Below are 13,010 nucleotides of genomic sequence, written 5' to 3'. Positions count from 1 at the left end.
TTTTTAATAAAAACATGTTTCACAGAGAATTTTATAGCCAGACCTATAAGGAGATACCTTAGAGATTATCTCTGCTGTCTTTTTAAAGGCTCAGAATCAGAAATGACCTCGTGACTTGCTTTCTGGCAGGCTATTAGTATCATGAGGCGACGGTTTAATTTATTCACTTCTCATCCCCCTCTGAGACAATATTTGCTGCATTAAGAACATAGTGGCAGCATTTGTATGGCAGGAAGCAACTAAAGCTTAAAACCTTGGGGAAATGAAAGACAAAAAGACAAAAATTTGGGAATATCTGTTCTTCCTTACAAGTCTTTTATTTTTGGCTTCATTTTTACTTCTAGTACACCAGAAGTAAGTTACTACTAAGAACTGAAGCTTCAAAAACTTTGTGTTGAGAAATATTCTTCAATGAAAATACAAGTTGATTTTGAGCCATTCTGTCTGTTAGGTTAGACAAGGTTAGAAATTATGCAGAGATCTACCCTAAGTTCTCATGGAAATGAGTAGACATTAAAAATCTGACTTTTGGTCTCTGAGGAACACAGACAAACATCTGCTCTCTGGGTTTACCAAACAAAATATTAGTTGAGTTTCGTGAGGCTTATCAGGCAATGGAATTATTGGGAATGAAACATATGTGAACAAGAGAGCATTTTCTATGTATGTTAATTATTTATAAACTTGAAAGAAGGGAAGTGTATAAAATATATTTACCAGGAATATGTTCACCTCTTAACTTTTTTGCATTGGTGTTAATCATGATACCTGCATCCAGACTGTCTTGTTTGGTGCGGATTAAGGGGGAAGTGATATAAAAAGATAAATATAGACTACTAAATTATAATTTAACAGGATTTTTTATTTCCTTGTATGAAATAAATTTAGGATTTAAAAATAATAAGTCTGTTCAATATTGTTATACCCTCAAATATCATGTATACATGTATGCTTATATATATAAGAAGGTATTTATCTTAAAGATTGTGTTACTTCTAATGAAACATATTTCATTCATATATCAAACATTCTCTTTTAGAAGAGCAGCATTGTATAAAAAAACTAATCATATTTTTCTGTTTTTTCCTCTTTCAGTGGATCTGTACAATAAACAACATATCTAAACAAATATATTTAAGTGAAAATCCAGAGGTAATATTTTTATCTTATGGTATCCAGGTCTGGCAAAATTGAAAAATTCTGTGGCTAATACGGTTTTTATTAATTAAGTCATAATTCTCAAGTTCTGTAATCTTTTAATTTGCCCTAAAATGGGTAGTTTTAATGTATCATAAATATAATGAATATGTGGTCTTCCTAGAATAATAAATTATTTTATAGGTACTGAAATCAGCCAACCAACAACTATTTACTGGGCATTGACCTTGTGTTTAACCCTGTGTTGAACACCAGGGAGAAGGGGATACAGAAGAAATATAAGCCATGGCTTTTGCCCTCCAGGAGCCTATGTATGTGGGAAGACAAAACTAAAACTTTAACATTTCATACAAAACAATATGTAATTGAAAACATATTGTGATGACTTAAGATTTGAGAACAAGATCAGTGTGGACTCTGGAGATGGTGAAAACCTGAGCTGTGTAGGATTTGTCCATGTTTTGAATAAAAGAAAAGACATTACAGATAATAGAAACAAAAACACAAATGTAGATATGGTATGAATCTAATGGTGTAATTGGAGTTGAAGATTCTTGTTGGAGAATAATAGAAAACTGAAATGTGCATACCAGTCACCTGGGGATCTTGTTAAAATACATATTATGATTCAGGAAGCCTTGGGTGAGGTGGCTTGAGCTCTTAATTTTGCCAATTATACTTTGAGTAGGAAGAGAATCAAACCAGATGAACTCTGCAGTGTTGACATAGCCATAGGTATGGTCCAAGCATATAGGCAGAACCCAGGAGTGTAGAGAACTCTGGAAGGAAACAAATGGGACCATAATGTAGTGTAGTTGGAGAAGACTTGGCTTAGGATAGGAGCTTTGTGGGCTCTGCCATTGTTGGTAGGCCCAGCTATGTTATGAATCTGGGTGTCATCTAGCGTTGGTCAAGGGGGCGGCATTGATGATTTCAGTTGAGGCAGAGCAGGGCTAATTTCTCTAGGTAGTTCTCACCCTTCTAAGTCTTAAACTGTAGTCATAATGGTTAATTAGATGGGCGTGTCTGGGGACACAGAAGAGTCCATTATCATTCGTTCAGGCATGAACTGAGGATTTGATCAGGGTAATAACTGAGGAAAGAAAAAATAATGAATCATAGAAACAGGTAAAAAGAAATTGGACTAGTTAGTAACTAGATTGATGTAACGGACGAAGGAACTGACCCATGTTAAGGATGAAGAAGAATTAGGTAAAGATGACTTCCAGGTTTTAAGCTGAAGTGAAGGGAACAGTTTGGAAAAGAAGGGTTCTGTTTTTATTGTAATGGGTTTGAGGTGCCCATTCAACACATATGATTTAGATGCCTAGGAAAAGTTTTGAACTAAAGAAACAAAAATCTCAGACCTCCAAAATACAAGTAATTTCTGTTTTATAATAATCATATGTGTTTAAGAAATCAGTGCTAACTGAAGAGAAGCCTTTTGCTTTTAACTTGATCTGGCAATCTAGCTTTTCCTTTCTGTTATGTTAGTTGAGCAACAAAAAGTTAAAATGCAAAATAGATGACTTGTTAATACCTGGTGAATAAATACATAGAGAATACAATGTTTGAATTTGAAAATTCAAGCTTATTGTACTTTTCTATCGATTTTCAGAACTCTTAAGTTTTAATGAATAATTTCCAGGTTATCCAGAATTATTTATATTAATGAAAGAAGAAATTTTGATCAGTTTGTGGCATTGTAAAAATATTGTGATTAGTTTTTCTAATATAAATCCCATTTTACTTACTAATGTTTTAAATAAAAGTAAGTTTACCGCTATGTCTTATGGAAAGCTTTTTTTACTTTCAAATTTTGGTCTGAAAATATTCAAGGTAACTTTATTAGTTAATAAATATAGATGTTTCTGAGTATAACTGTATTCTGGAAAATGATGAAAACTTAAGCAGTATATTTATAAGATATTTTAATATTTTGTGACTTCTCCTAAATTTCTTTATTTAGCAAATTTATTGAGTTCCCAGTATGCTAGGCACTGTGCTAAGTGCTAGAAATACAAACCTTAATCCAAAAAATCTGGTAGCGAAAAATGTTAAAGAAAAAACAGTATTTCCTAGTAGGTATATTAATAGAAAAAAATCATATTGTTCCTTCTACATTTACAGGAAGAGGAAACAAGTTATATAATGCTACAAAGTTAATTATGTATCTTAATATTAAGACAAAGTATGTGGAACTACTTATAGTAACTCCAAATTACATTTTATGTATAACTTAAGAACATTCTAGTAATTCAGAGTTAAATTCAAACTTTTGTGTTTTTTTTTGCTTTACTAATATTAAAAAAAATAGGAAATTGCTGCACGAGTAAATCAGTCAGCTTTGGAAGCTGTCACTCCTTCCCCATCTTTCCAACAGAGGCATGAAAGCCTACGGCCAGCAGGGTAAGTTGCCATAGTGTGGGTTATTTAAAGAACTATATGGGCTGTTGTTTGCTAACACTTCGATTTCAGCAGTGATGCTTATAATTAGTATGAAATAGCTCCCCAAACAACATAGAAATTGTATTTTCAAATTGGTAAATTTACCAGCAAGAATGCTAAATAAATGATTCCAAATTTCTCTAGTGTTTATCTCTAGATTGAGGTGATTTATGTTTTTGAATTTAATAATTGGAAATAATTCTGTTATGATTTGGGATTCTGATTTTGAAATTTGTTCCACTCTTCTTATTGACTGACAAAATTGTATTTTCATTTCTCATTGTTTTAAGTGTTCTGTTTCCAAAAGAAAAAACTAAATGCAATGCCTTCTTGTTTTCTTCTGTGCTTATTAGACAATCTCGACCACCGACCGCTCGAACCAGCAGTTCGGGATCCTTAGGATCTGAGTCCACAAACTTGGCTGCCCTTTCTCTAGATTCTCTTGTTGCCCCAGACACCCCAATACAGTTTGACATTATTTCTCCTGTGTGTGAAGATCAGCCTGGCCAGGTGAAAGCCTCTGGTCAAGGAGGCAGGTGGGTGATAGCATCACAGGGACATTGTGCTATCGTCTGTCAGGTTTATGGTTCCATTTTTACGTTTGAGAATCACCTGTTACATATCATATACATCAGCTGTATTGTACTTTAATTACCTAATATAATTTGGGTAGTTGGGGAAGAATCATGACAAGTTTTTCTTTTCTCTTTGTTTTCTGCTTCGGTTAAATAACTTTTAGTTTAAAAAATAATTTAGTTTTAAAAATATTTAATTCCGAATTGCTTATCAGATGTACTTCTTAGCTATTGCTCTTAAAATTGTAGAAGAAAGCTGACAGTCCTATCTTTAGGTCATGACAGTATCTTAAAAATTCTTGAGAGTAATACATATACTATAGTTTTACTAGAAAATATTATCTTGTATCGGAATAAGAACTCTCCAGGAGAATACTAAAACTTCATACTATGAATTATTAATGAATTGTATTTTGTTTATATAATGAGAACTATCCTTATCAAAACAGTTACAGTTTTTCTTTGGCTGTAGATGAAGGAAACATGACTTAAGGTAAATCATTTATTAAGTAGGTTGGACTCCTAATAAATTGATAATATATTAATTTGGCTATACATGACTGTGGCCAAGAGAAAGTAATTTACGTTTGATCACAGAAATATACCTATCCTTTGATATTATATCAAATAGGTCAGACATGTATTAGGGAGATAATTTCATGTGAACTTAATGCCAGCATTTTTTAGAACCACTTAGCTCTTTGCTTGCAAAACCTACCTTGAATTGTACCTTTCTTCCTTCGTTGTATGTGTGTAAGAGCCAAGCATACTAAAGAGAGGTGGCTTCCATCTCTAATTGGCTTTTCTTCTTGCATTCGGTTACATATTCCTTGAAAAATACAGGTTTAAAACTAGAAAATGTTTAAATTATTGTAGTTAACGTTGCGACATATACTTAGAGAACCTAAAAAGAGGTTTTTACCATCCCAGGAAATAAATGCCTGGCATTTTTCTCAAGTAGCTAAAATTGAAAGTAAATCAGCGATTTCTCTGTCCTAGTTCATTTAAATTCAAGAACTTCTGCAACATGGTTTATTATGATGTTGATTTCTGTATGTGTATAGCTGAACTTCCAATCTATCCACATTTTCTACAATGCAGCAACTTTAAGTTCAACCTAATAACTCAATGTGAGGGCCGGGCCTTCATTAGAGGAAGTTGGTTATCAATAGTGTTTCTTAATAGGATGGGGTATTGTAGAGTTTTTAAAAAATATATATGTATAAAGTTTTATGACTCTTAGTTTTTAATTCTGGTTTCAGTGATTGAGATTCCTTCCATGTGGCTCATTGTAACTGACCACTGGTTCATAATTTTTTAAAAACTTTTCAGGCGTACAAATCCATTTGGAGAATCTGGAGGAGGTACAAAATCTGAAACTGAAGGTAAAACAGACGTGCAATATTCCTATATTTTAGAAATTCTTAGCAGTAAACTGGGAAGAATTTGTTGTTTACATGTATTCTGCTGTATGCTGTTTTAATAGTATCTTTACGTCATAATTTTCTTTTTACTCATAGTATACTTAAAGCAACAGAACTTAATTGGACTTAATAAGCTTTTGTTATTTACACAAAATTAAAGCATATCATACTTTAAACTTCATAGTCAAAGTCTCAATGTATAAGATATCCTTTAAGCTTCTCCTAATAGCAGATGTTTTCTTCTGGTCCTGGAGCACAACTTTTATTTTTTTCAGTAGCTATTTATTTTTATATAATTTCAAACAGAAAAGCTGTAATAATAGTTCCAGGAATTCTTTTTACTCAGAGCCACCAGTTATTGAAGTATAACCTTTGCTATTTGAATTCGAGACCTTAATTTTTCTGTAACTTGAACATTGTAGTTGACAGTTATTTCTAAATACTTTTGCTAGTTTGAATTTTTCACTGGAAAATCTAAAAGGCAGTGTGTTTTATTCTTTGGGGAAAGAAATGTGCAATTTTTAAAAATTGTACCTTGTTCTGTTGTAGATTCTATTCTTCATCAGTTATTTATTGTTCGATTCCTTGGTTCCATGGAGGTGAAATCAGATGACAATCCAGATGTTGTTTATGAAACAATGCGCCAAATCTTAGCTGCCCGGGCCATCCATAACATCTTTCGTATGACAGAGTCACATTTATTAGTCACTTGTGATTGTTTAAAGTAAGTAATAGCCTCTACCTCAAAAAACTGTATGAAAAAATGTTTTCATAATTTCAGCCTCATTAAAATTATTTTTCCAAATTATTATTATTATAGGTTAATTGATCCACAGACACAAGTTACAAGGCTCACAGTGAGTTCTACATGTTTGAAGCTTTCAGTCTCTTTGTGCATATATACTTCTTACATCTTTATGATAATCTTGATTTTATGTATTCGGATATGGTAGTAACAATTATAATTGGTCTTTAGACTTTTATAATTAAGTCTATGGCCATCTCTCCAAAAAAGTTATTATTGAACAATCCATATAACATAAAGAATGATACGTAGTGTTTATCTCTTAGCTAGGAAGCATATATCATATACTAAAGAAACTAACAGCAGAAATTAAAAGTGGAACATGATTGAGTTTATTTTATAATTAGCTATTTTGAAATAGTTGCAAGTATTTGTGTTTATTTAGTCATTTAATAATATAGACCACTTTTGTTATTGAATTTGACTTTATAAAATATATTTAATGACTAATGAAACAAATTCAGTATTCGACAACCTCTCCTTCTGCTTGGCAGTCCAAACCAAATATAACATTATTTGTTCTCGGATTACCATTACGTTAAGAAAAAATATTGACTAATGTTTTATTTTTTGATTTTTGTACCTTAGCACGAATGTATCATTTATAAAAGTGCTGTTGTAATGTCTTGAAAAAATCTCACATTTGCTTCTGATGTTTTCTGTGGCAGTTTCCATTACCCAGTGTAGTTTTGTATGCTACACACCAGGAAAATAAGAGGCTTTTTGGATTTGTTCTTCGGACATCTGGAAGGAGAAGTGAAAGTAATCTGTCATCTGTCTGCTATATCTTTGAATCAAATAATGAGGGGGAAAAGGTACCTGGCTTTTCAAAATGTGTTTCTTTTGTGAAATACATAGCATAGTCAAAGTTCTTACTAAGATTTCTGGAAAAAAACTTAGAAACTTTGCCTAGTCCTGCTGAGTTGTTTGACCAAAGCCTATTGCACTGAAGACAGCTGAGCTAATGGGTTGGGCCTTCTGAATTCTTAGACCTATATCTTCCTAGCCATTGATAGCTGGTGAATCTTCTGGCCTCATTAATTTATCCCGGGAATGCAATATATTCCCATAATCAGCCATTTTCAGATGTCTTCAGCTTAGAGCATCAGCAGCAGCTGCTCGCTTCATTCTTTACAGACCTTACTATTCAGGAATGAATTTGAGATAACAAGAAGTGGATTATATGAAAGAGGTGACAGCTGGCAGTTGAAACTCACAGACTCTGAAGAAAATACACAAAGGCTTGGTTTGGGGGCTGGAACATTCTTAAATCAGCTTTTGTTTGAAGCAGTGTATTATAAGGAGTTATAAAACTAGTTACATCAACCATTTAGATACTTGAAATTATTACTTTGTTGTGAGAACTGGCTGAGTTTTTCCTACTTTTTTCTCCTTTTAGATTTGTGATTCTGTTGGACTAGCAAAACAGATAGCTTTGCATGCAGAACTGGTAAGAATTCAAGACACTTGATTAAGACACTTAATTATCCGAGAATGTTAACTAAAGTAATATAAAATTTTTCATACTAACAAATAAAGTGATTTTGCTAAGCAAGATTAACATTGGATACTATTGCTTATATAGCATTTTGAATTTGGATAAATGGCTAACAGAGAATGTAAATTTTTGGTGTGCTTTCTCATATAAATGCAAAAAAAGTTTTGAAAAGATTACAAAGCTCTAATAGTAATTGAAAAGTCTAAAATTTTAAGTTATTTCATATTTAACTCATTAGTTGTATTCATCTGTTCTTCAGGATCGTAAGGCATCAGAAAAACAAAAAGAAATAGAGAGAGTAAAAGAGAAGCAACAGAAAGAACTCAGTAAACAAAAACAAATTGAAAAGGTATGCAGTCCTAATGTCTGGATCTTCTCTGATGTGATCTTTGTTGAAGAGTTTCTTTAATTCAGCATTGTGACTTTGATTTGAATGAAGGTCTGTTTCTGATTGCTCACCTACTTCATAACCAGATGATTCATAGCATAGCAGAAAAGGATGGCATCTGTCTTCTGATATGATGTTTACATTGTAGTTTTACTGACATGTAATTTGCCATTTAGCAAACTTACCAGAACTTTTATGTTTTCATATTACAGTGCAGGCTGTCTCTGTCAAAGCAGGTCTTTTGAGAGGTTCTCTCATATGTATATAAACTTAACTGCCATTTCTGAAAGCCACATTGGCCTTTAGGAAAAAAAATGTGTGTTTGTGTGTATGTATTTAATGTTACCAGGAGTGTCAAATTATTGTCCATCCAACAGGATAATTTTAAGCTTGACAAATTTCAGAACAAAATCTGGAGCATGTATTAGATAGGTGATACATGAGTTTGTAAGAGCCATTTATGGGTTGTGGTATTGTCAGTAGCAGTGAAAAAGAGATAACTGTAGGATACTTAATGAGAACAGATCAGCAAGAATTAGCAATGGATTGGATGTATGGACAAAGGGAAGTGGCAAAGATGACACTAAAGTCAAGGCTTCCTTGACAGGTTAGGCTGAGGGAAGGTGACAACTGATTTAGCAAGATAAATTGGAAAAAGTCTGCTGAGTGGGAGTGGAGGGGATATGCAGTGAACCATTAAGAGCCTTTTACTATATAGTGAGAGATAATGATGGCCTGAATTTGGTTATTGACCATAAAAATGGAGAAAAGGGAAATGTTGGCTTTTATGGGATTTCTAGAATGGTACCAGAATTTACTTTGGTGTGGCATTGGTTGTGTGTAGCCTTTCTTTTCGGTAAGTTGCCAGAATTATGCATACAGAAGGATTGAGGTGGTTTTCAGGTATTTTAACTATGTAGTTTTCCATTTTCTTACAATTAACTTAGTTTCTTTTTTGTCTTTTCCACTAGGACTTAGAAGAACAAAGTCGGTTGATAGCTGCTTCCAGTAGACCAAACCAAGCAAGTAGTGAGGGGCAGTTTGTTGTCCTTAGCAGTAGCCAGTCAGAAGACAGTGATTTGGGAGAAGAAGGGAAGAAGAGAGAGTCAGAAGCATAAATTTACCCTTTTGGTTGATAATTCCCCCCTTGGAATTTATTGACAATTTCTGTGGTGAAATGGCACAAGGTAACAACTATGTTGAAATATCAAGGAGGAGACAAAGTTTATATTTGCTTGTTTGTTTTAACTTCATTTTAAGAAATAAGATTGACCTCGATGATTTAGGTTTGCATTGATTTTTTTCTCAAAAATAATATACTGTGCAGTAACATCAAATTCCACATGTATAAAAAGAAACCTGTTTATCTTACTGAATTAGATTGCTGAGGGATTACACTTGCTCAAGCCTTTTTTTCTTCAAATTGTGAATTTATTATCTTGCATTGTAATTTGCTACGACTTTAAGAAATCATTTATTCTTCAGCTTCAGATATTCATGGTTACGCTCCCTCTCTTTTATTAGGAACATTTTGTTGGCAGTGAGGAAGCTTCTCACTGAATAGGTTCAAAATTCTTTATACAGATAATTCAAGTTTGCAAATATTTTAACAATATTAAATGTGCAATAGAACTTTTATAAAATAATTAGAACAGAGATTTTAGACTTAAAGTTTTAAATTGTGGCAGGTGGTACTGTTGATTTCAGGGCACTTTCTTGGATTGCTCACATTTCTCTGATGTACTACACCTGATGCCAATGGAAAAGAGCTTAAGTGTCTTCAGTTCAATATTGATATAGCCCTTGACATTTTAATATTACATTCTTAGTTCTCAGGTTGGAACTTGAATTATTGCTGCAGAGCAGTAATGGTTAAAATAAGATTTTAGAATTTATTAAAAGGGATTTTTTTTTTGTTTAAACACATTTTAGATTAGGACTTAACATGTAAAGATATTGTTACAGGATAATACATTGTATTTTCTGCATTGAGTGAAATAGTTTTTATTGAAAATCAAGTGACATTTCAAAAGAAGTTCTATAACAATTGTTTTCTGCTTAAAGTAAAAATTCCCAGAGATTTGTTTAGAAAATCTTTTAAATTTCAGACTGATACCCCTAGTATTTTCATAATCCCATGTTTTGATAAAATACTGATCACTACTTTATATCCACAAAAGCAAATAACTAATATATGGTAATAGAATAATTTGCACTAATTATTATAAATACTTGTACTCTTCAAATGAGCGAAAGGTCTAATTCCATGAAAGATTGAAGAGAAATTGAATGCTTGGTATAGGAGAATTGACCAAGGAAGGAATTTAGGTTGGTGTTAAGTTAAAATGACATTTCTCTACTGCCTACTTGTATGCCAAAACTTGATTTTTTTCCCTTTCCCCAATTTAAGATTGCTTATAGAAATTATATTCCTGTGTTTCACATGTAGAAGTATATATAGACAAGTTAAATATATCGAATAAACTATTTTACATAGTCATACATTTAAATTTTTAAGAGATTAGTTACTAAAATTAATTTTACAAGAGAAAAAGCCTTTTCTTAATATATATACAGTTTTTCTTCTTAGTTCTGAATTAGAAATGGTATCTGTTTTAGTGCTCACAATGTAGTGTGGCTGTTTCACACTGTATGTACACTATTTTCTGTAGGAATGGGATAGGTAGTTATATATAGGACCATGATATTCTTTTTATCTATGTGCCAAATGGGAATAATGATTACTTGATAATCATTATTTTGAAGCCTTATGTTACCAAAATATTTAGTGAAAAAGTGGAAATTTATGGAATACTTTTTGAAAAAAGTTTATTTTGTGCTTACACTAAAGGGAATACTTTCACAATAGCTTGTGTATTGTTCCTTTTATGGAAGTTGAAATTCTGTGGTCAGCACTTGATTAGTCATGGCAAGTTATGCTTTTGAGGCCTTTTCGAAAATTAGTAAGCTTTCTGTTTGTCTTTTGTTTAGATTATTAAAATTGTCACTTCACTTAGCTCCGATGAAACATGTCACCCTACAAGGGAGGTAGTCAGCATTAGGAGGCAGTTTTACTAGGCTGGTGCTTTATATGGTAGCGAAGTGCTACCCTTTGTTAGCACTCTGTGTCAAAGTGCAGGCTAGAGTTAAGGGTATTGGCAGATGTAGGGATGCTGGACAGACTTATAGTTCCTTTTAAGTTATGTTTTAATAGGAATTTCCACAATAACACACCCATGTCCATAGGTCAGGCCAAAGTGCATTCCAACACCACACAGAAGTAGGTGTGGGTTTAATAATTTTAGATGACTCACCTTCTGTTCCTTACTACAGTGCTATATGAACTATTCCATCACTGCAAATATTTAAGCATCAACTTTAATAAACTCTCCTTTTTATTTAAAGAAGGCTACCCATGGGTTTCTGCGTGACGTTAAAGCTGATCTTTGTTATCCTGTGAAGTGTCTTTTAGCTCTGAGATGGTTTGGTGTTAACTGAATTAGATTTTGGGATCTCTTTCTCAGATTCAAACTTACACTTAATGTTTTTTGGGTTTTTTTTTTTTTTTTTTTAGAAATTAACAAAACTGATTCTTTAAAGAAATTAAGTCTACCTAATTCTGCTATGCACTCTGCTAAGGGTGAACAGTACTTTTGTAACTATAGTAATGAAGTCAACAGATTGGAAACAAGTTATTCTTTCTCTCTTTTCAAAATTTTCAAAAACTTGCTAATAAGGGATTGAAACTGTTATCCTCAAAGTCAGTCTAGTTTTTGCAGTATCTGTAATGATTGCTTTGTGTTTAATTTCAAAAGAATTCTCAGGCTCTATAGTCATGGAGTGGTAGATTTATTTTACCTTTATGCTTGGTGTGCATAACATTTTATGTAACATATAATCTTGTGTGGTAAAGGCATGGGAGTTAATTTTGACATATATGGGAACTCGAAGTATTTAAAATTTAACTCTTTTTATAAGATAGACAGACCCTATTGAGCCCATGTATTAGAAAACCTTCTGCCACCTGAATTAATAAAATGAAAATATTAACATAGGTTTTGATAACAACCTTCTAGCATTCAGACTATACTTTAAATATTCAAACATACAGTAGCAAGCAAGCCTTTCATTTTATTTTTGGCAAGTTTGGCTTACTCCTTCATGAGATTTTGTTCTACATTAATAAATAATACATAAAAATTTGAAACTGGAACTATATTATACTTTTTAACCAATCTCTTTCAGCTATATTAATATGTAATTTACTTCAGTTAATATGAGAACTGGGGATTAAGTTATAACTAATGTGCAAAACTGCTTTGTATATTTGGTGATTTTGTAATGTAAGTGAATTGGTTAATTCTTATTTCACTAGTACTATTAATTATGCAGTAAACAATTAAAAATCATGCTACATTTACCTTTAGAATTGGATTTGAAGAACTCAACTTTATGTAATGGTGGTATACATGTGGGGTGGAGAATTTATTTTTTCATTTTGTCAAAATAGATATTCCCTGACAAGGTTTCAGGAAATATGCTGTTAGGAGACTTTTAATGTATAATAAAGTCTATGATTTTTCTACAGTCATTTTTGTATGAAATATTTGACAGCTATTCTGAATTTTATTTCTCCAAGTAATTTCAAATGATGCTTATAAACAATTGAACTTTTTCTTAATCTGTTATGACACCATAATTCCATATTTGGCTT

General features: G+C 32.3%; 1 protein-coding gene across 1 annotated transcript in view; it reads left to right on the top strand.

Moving 5' to 3' along the window:
- Window positions 1–12,977, top strand: part of APPL1 (adaptor protein, phosphotyrosine interacting with PH domain and leucine zipper 1) — a 34,708-nt gene extending 21,731 nt beyond the window's left edge. The window contains exons 13-22 of the mRNA XM_006917517.3: window positions 1,096–1,152; window positions 3,476–3,567; window positions 3,960–4,142; window positions 5,514–5,566; window positions 6,155–6,329; window positions 6,426–6,462; window positions 7,079–7,225; window positions 7,810–7,860; window positions 8,168–8,257; window positions 9,268–12,977. Coding sequence (XP_006917579.1) covers window positions 1,096–1,152; window positions 3,476–3,567; window positions 3,960–4,142; window positions 5,514–5,566; window positions 6,155–6,329; window positions 6,426–6,462; window positions 7,079–7,225; window positions 7,810–7,860; window positions 8,168–8,257; window positions 9,268–9,414 — 1,032 coding nt within the window. The 3' untranslated portion in view covers window positions 9,415–12,977. The remainder of the gene's footprint in view (window positions 1–1,095; window positions 1,153–3,475; window positions 3,568–3,959; window positions 4,143–5,513; window positions 5,567–6,154; window positions 6,330–6,425; window positions 6,463–7,078; window positions 7,226–7,809; window positions 7,861–8,167; window positions 8,258–9,267) is intronic.
- The last annotated feature ends 33 nt before the right edge of the window (window positions 12,978–13,010 follow it).

Source organism: Pteropus alecto, unplaced genomic scaffold (assembly GCF_000325575.1).
Source record: "Pteropus alecto unplaced genomic scaffold, ASM32557v1 scaffold75, whole genome shotgun sequence".
Taxonomy (NCBI): domain Eukaryota; kingdom Metazoa; phylum Chordata; class Mammalia; order Chiroptera; family Pteropodidae; genus Pteropus; species Pteropus alecto.
This window is presented reverse-complemented; position numbering and strand designations above follow the sequence as displayed.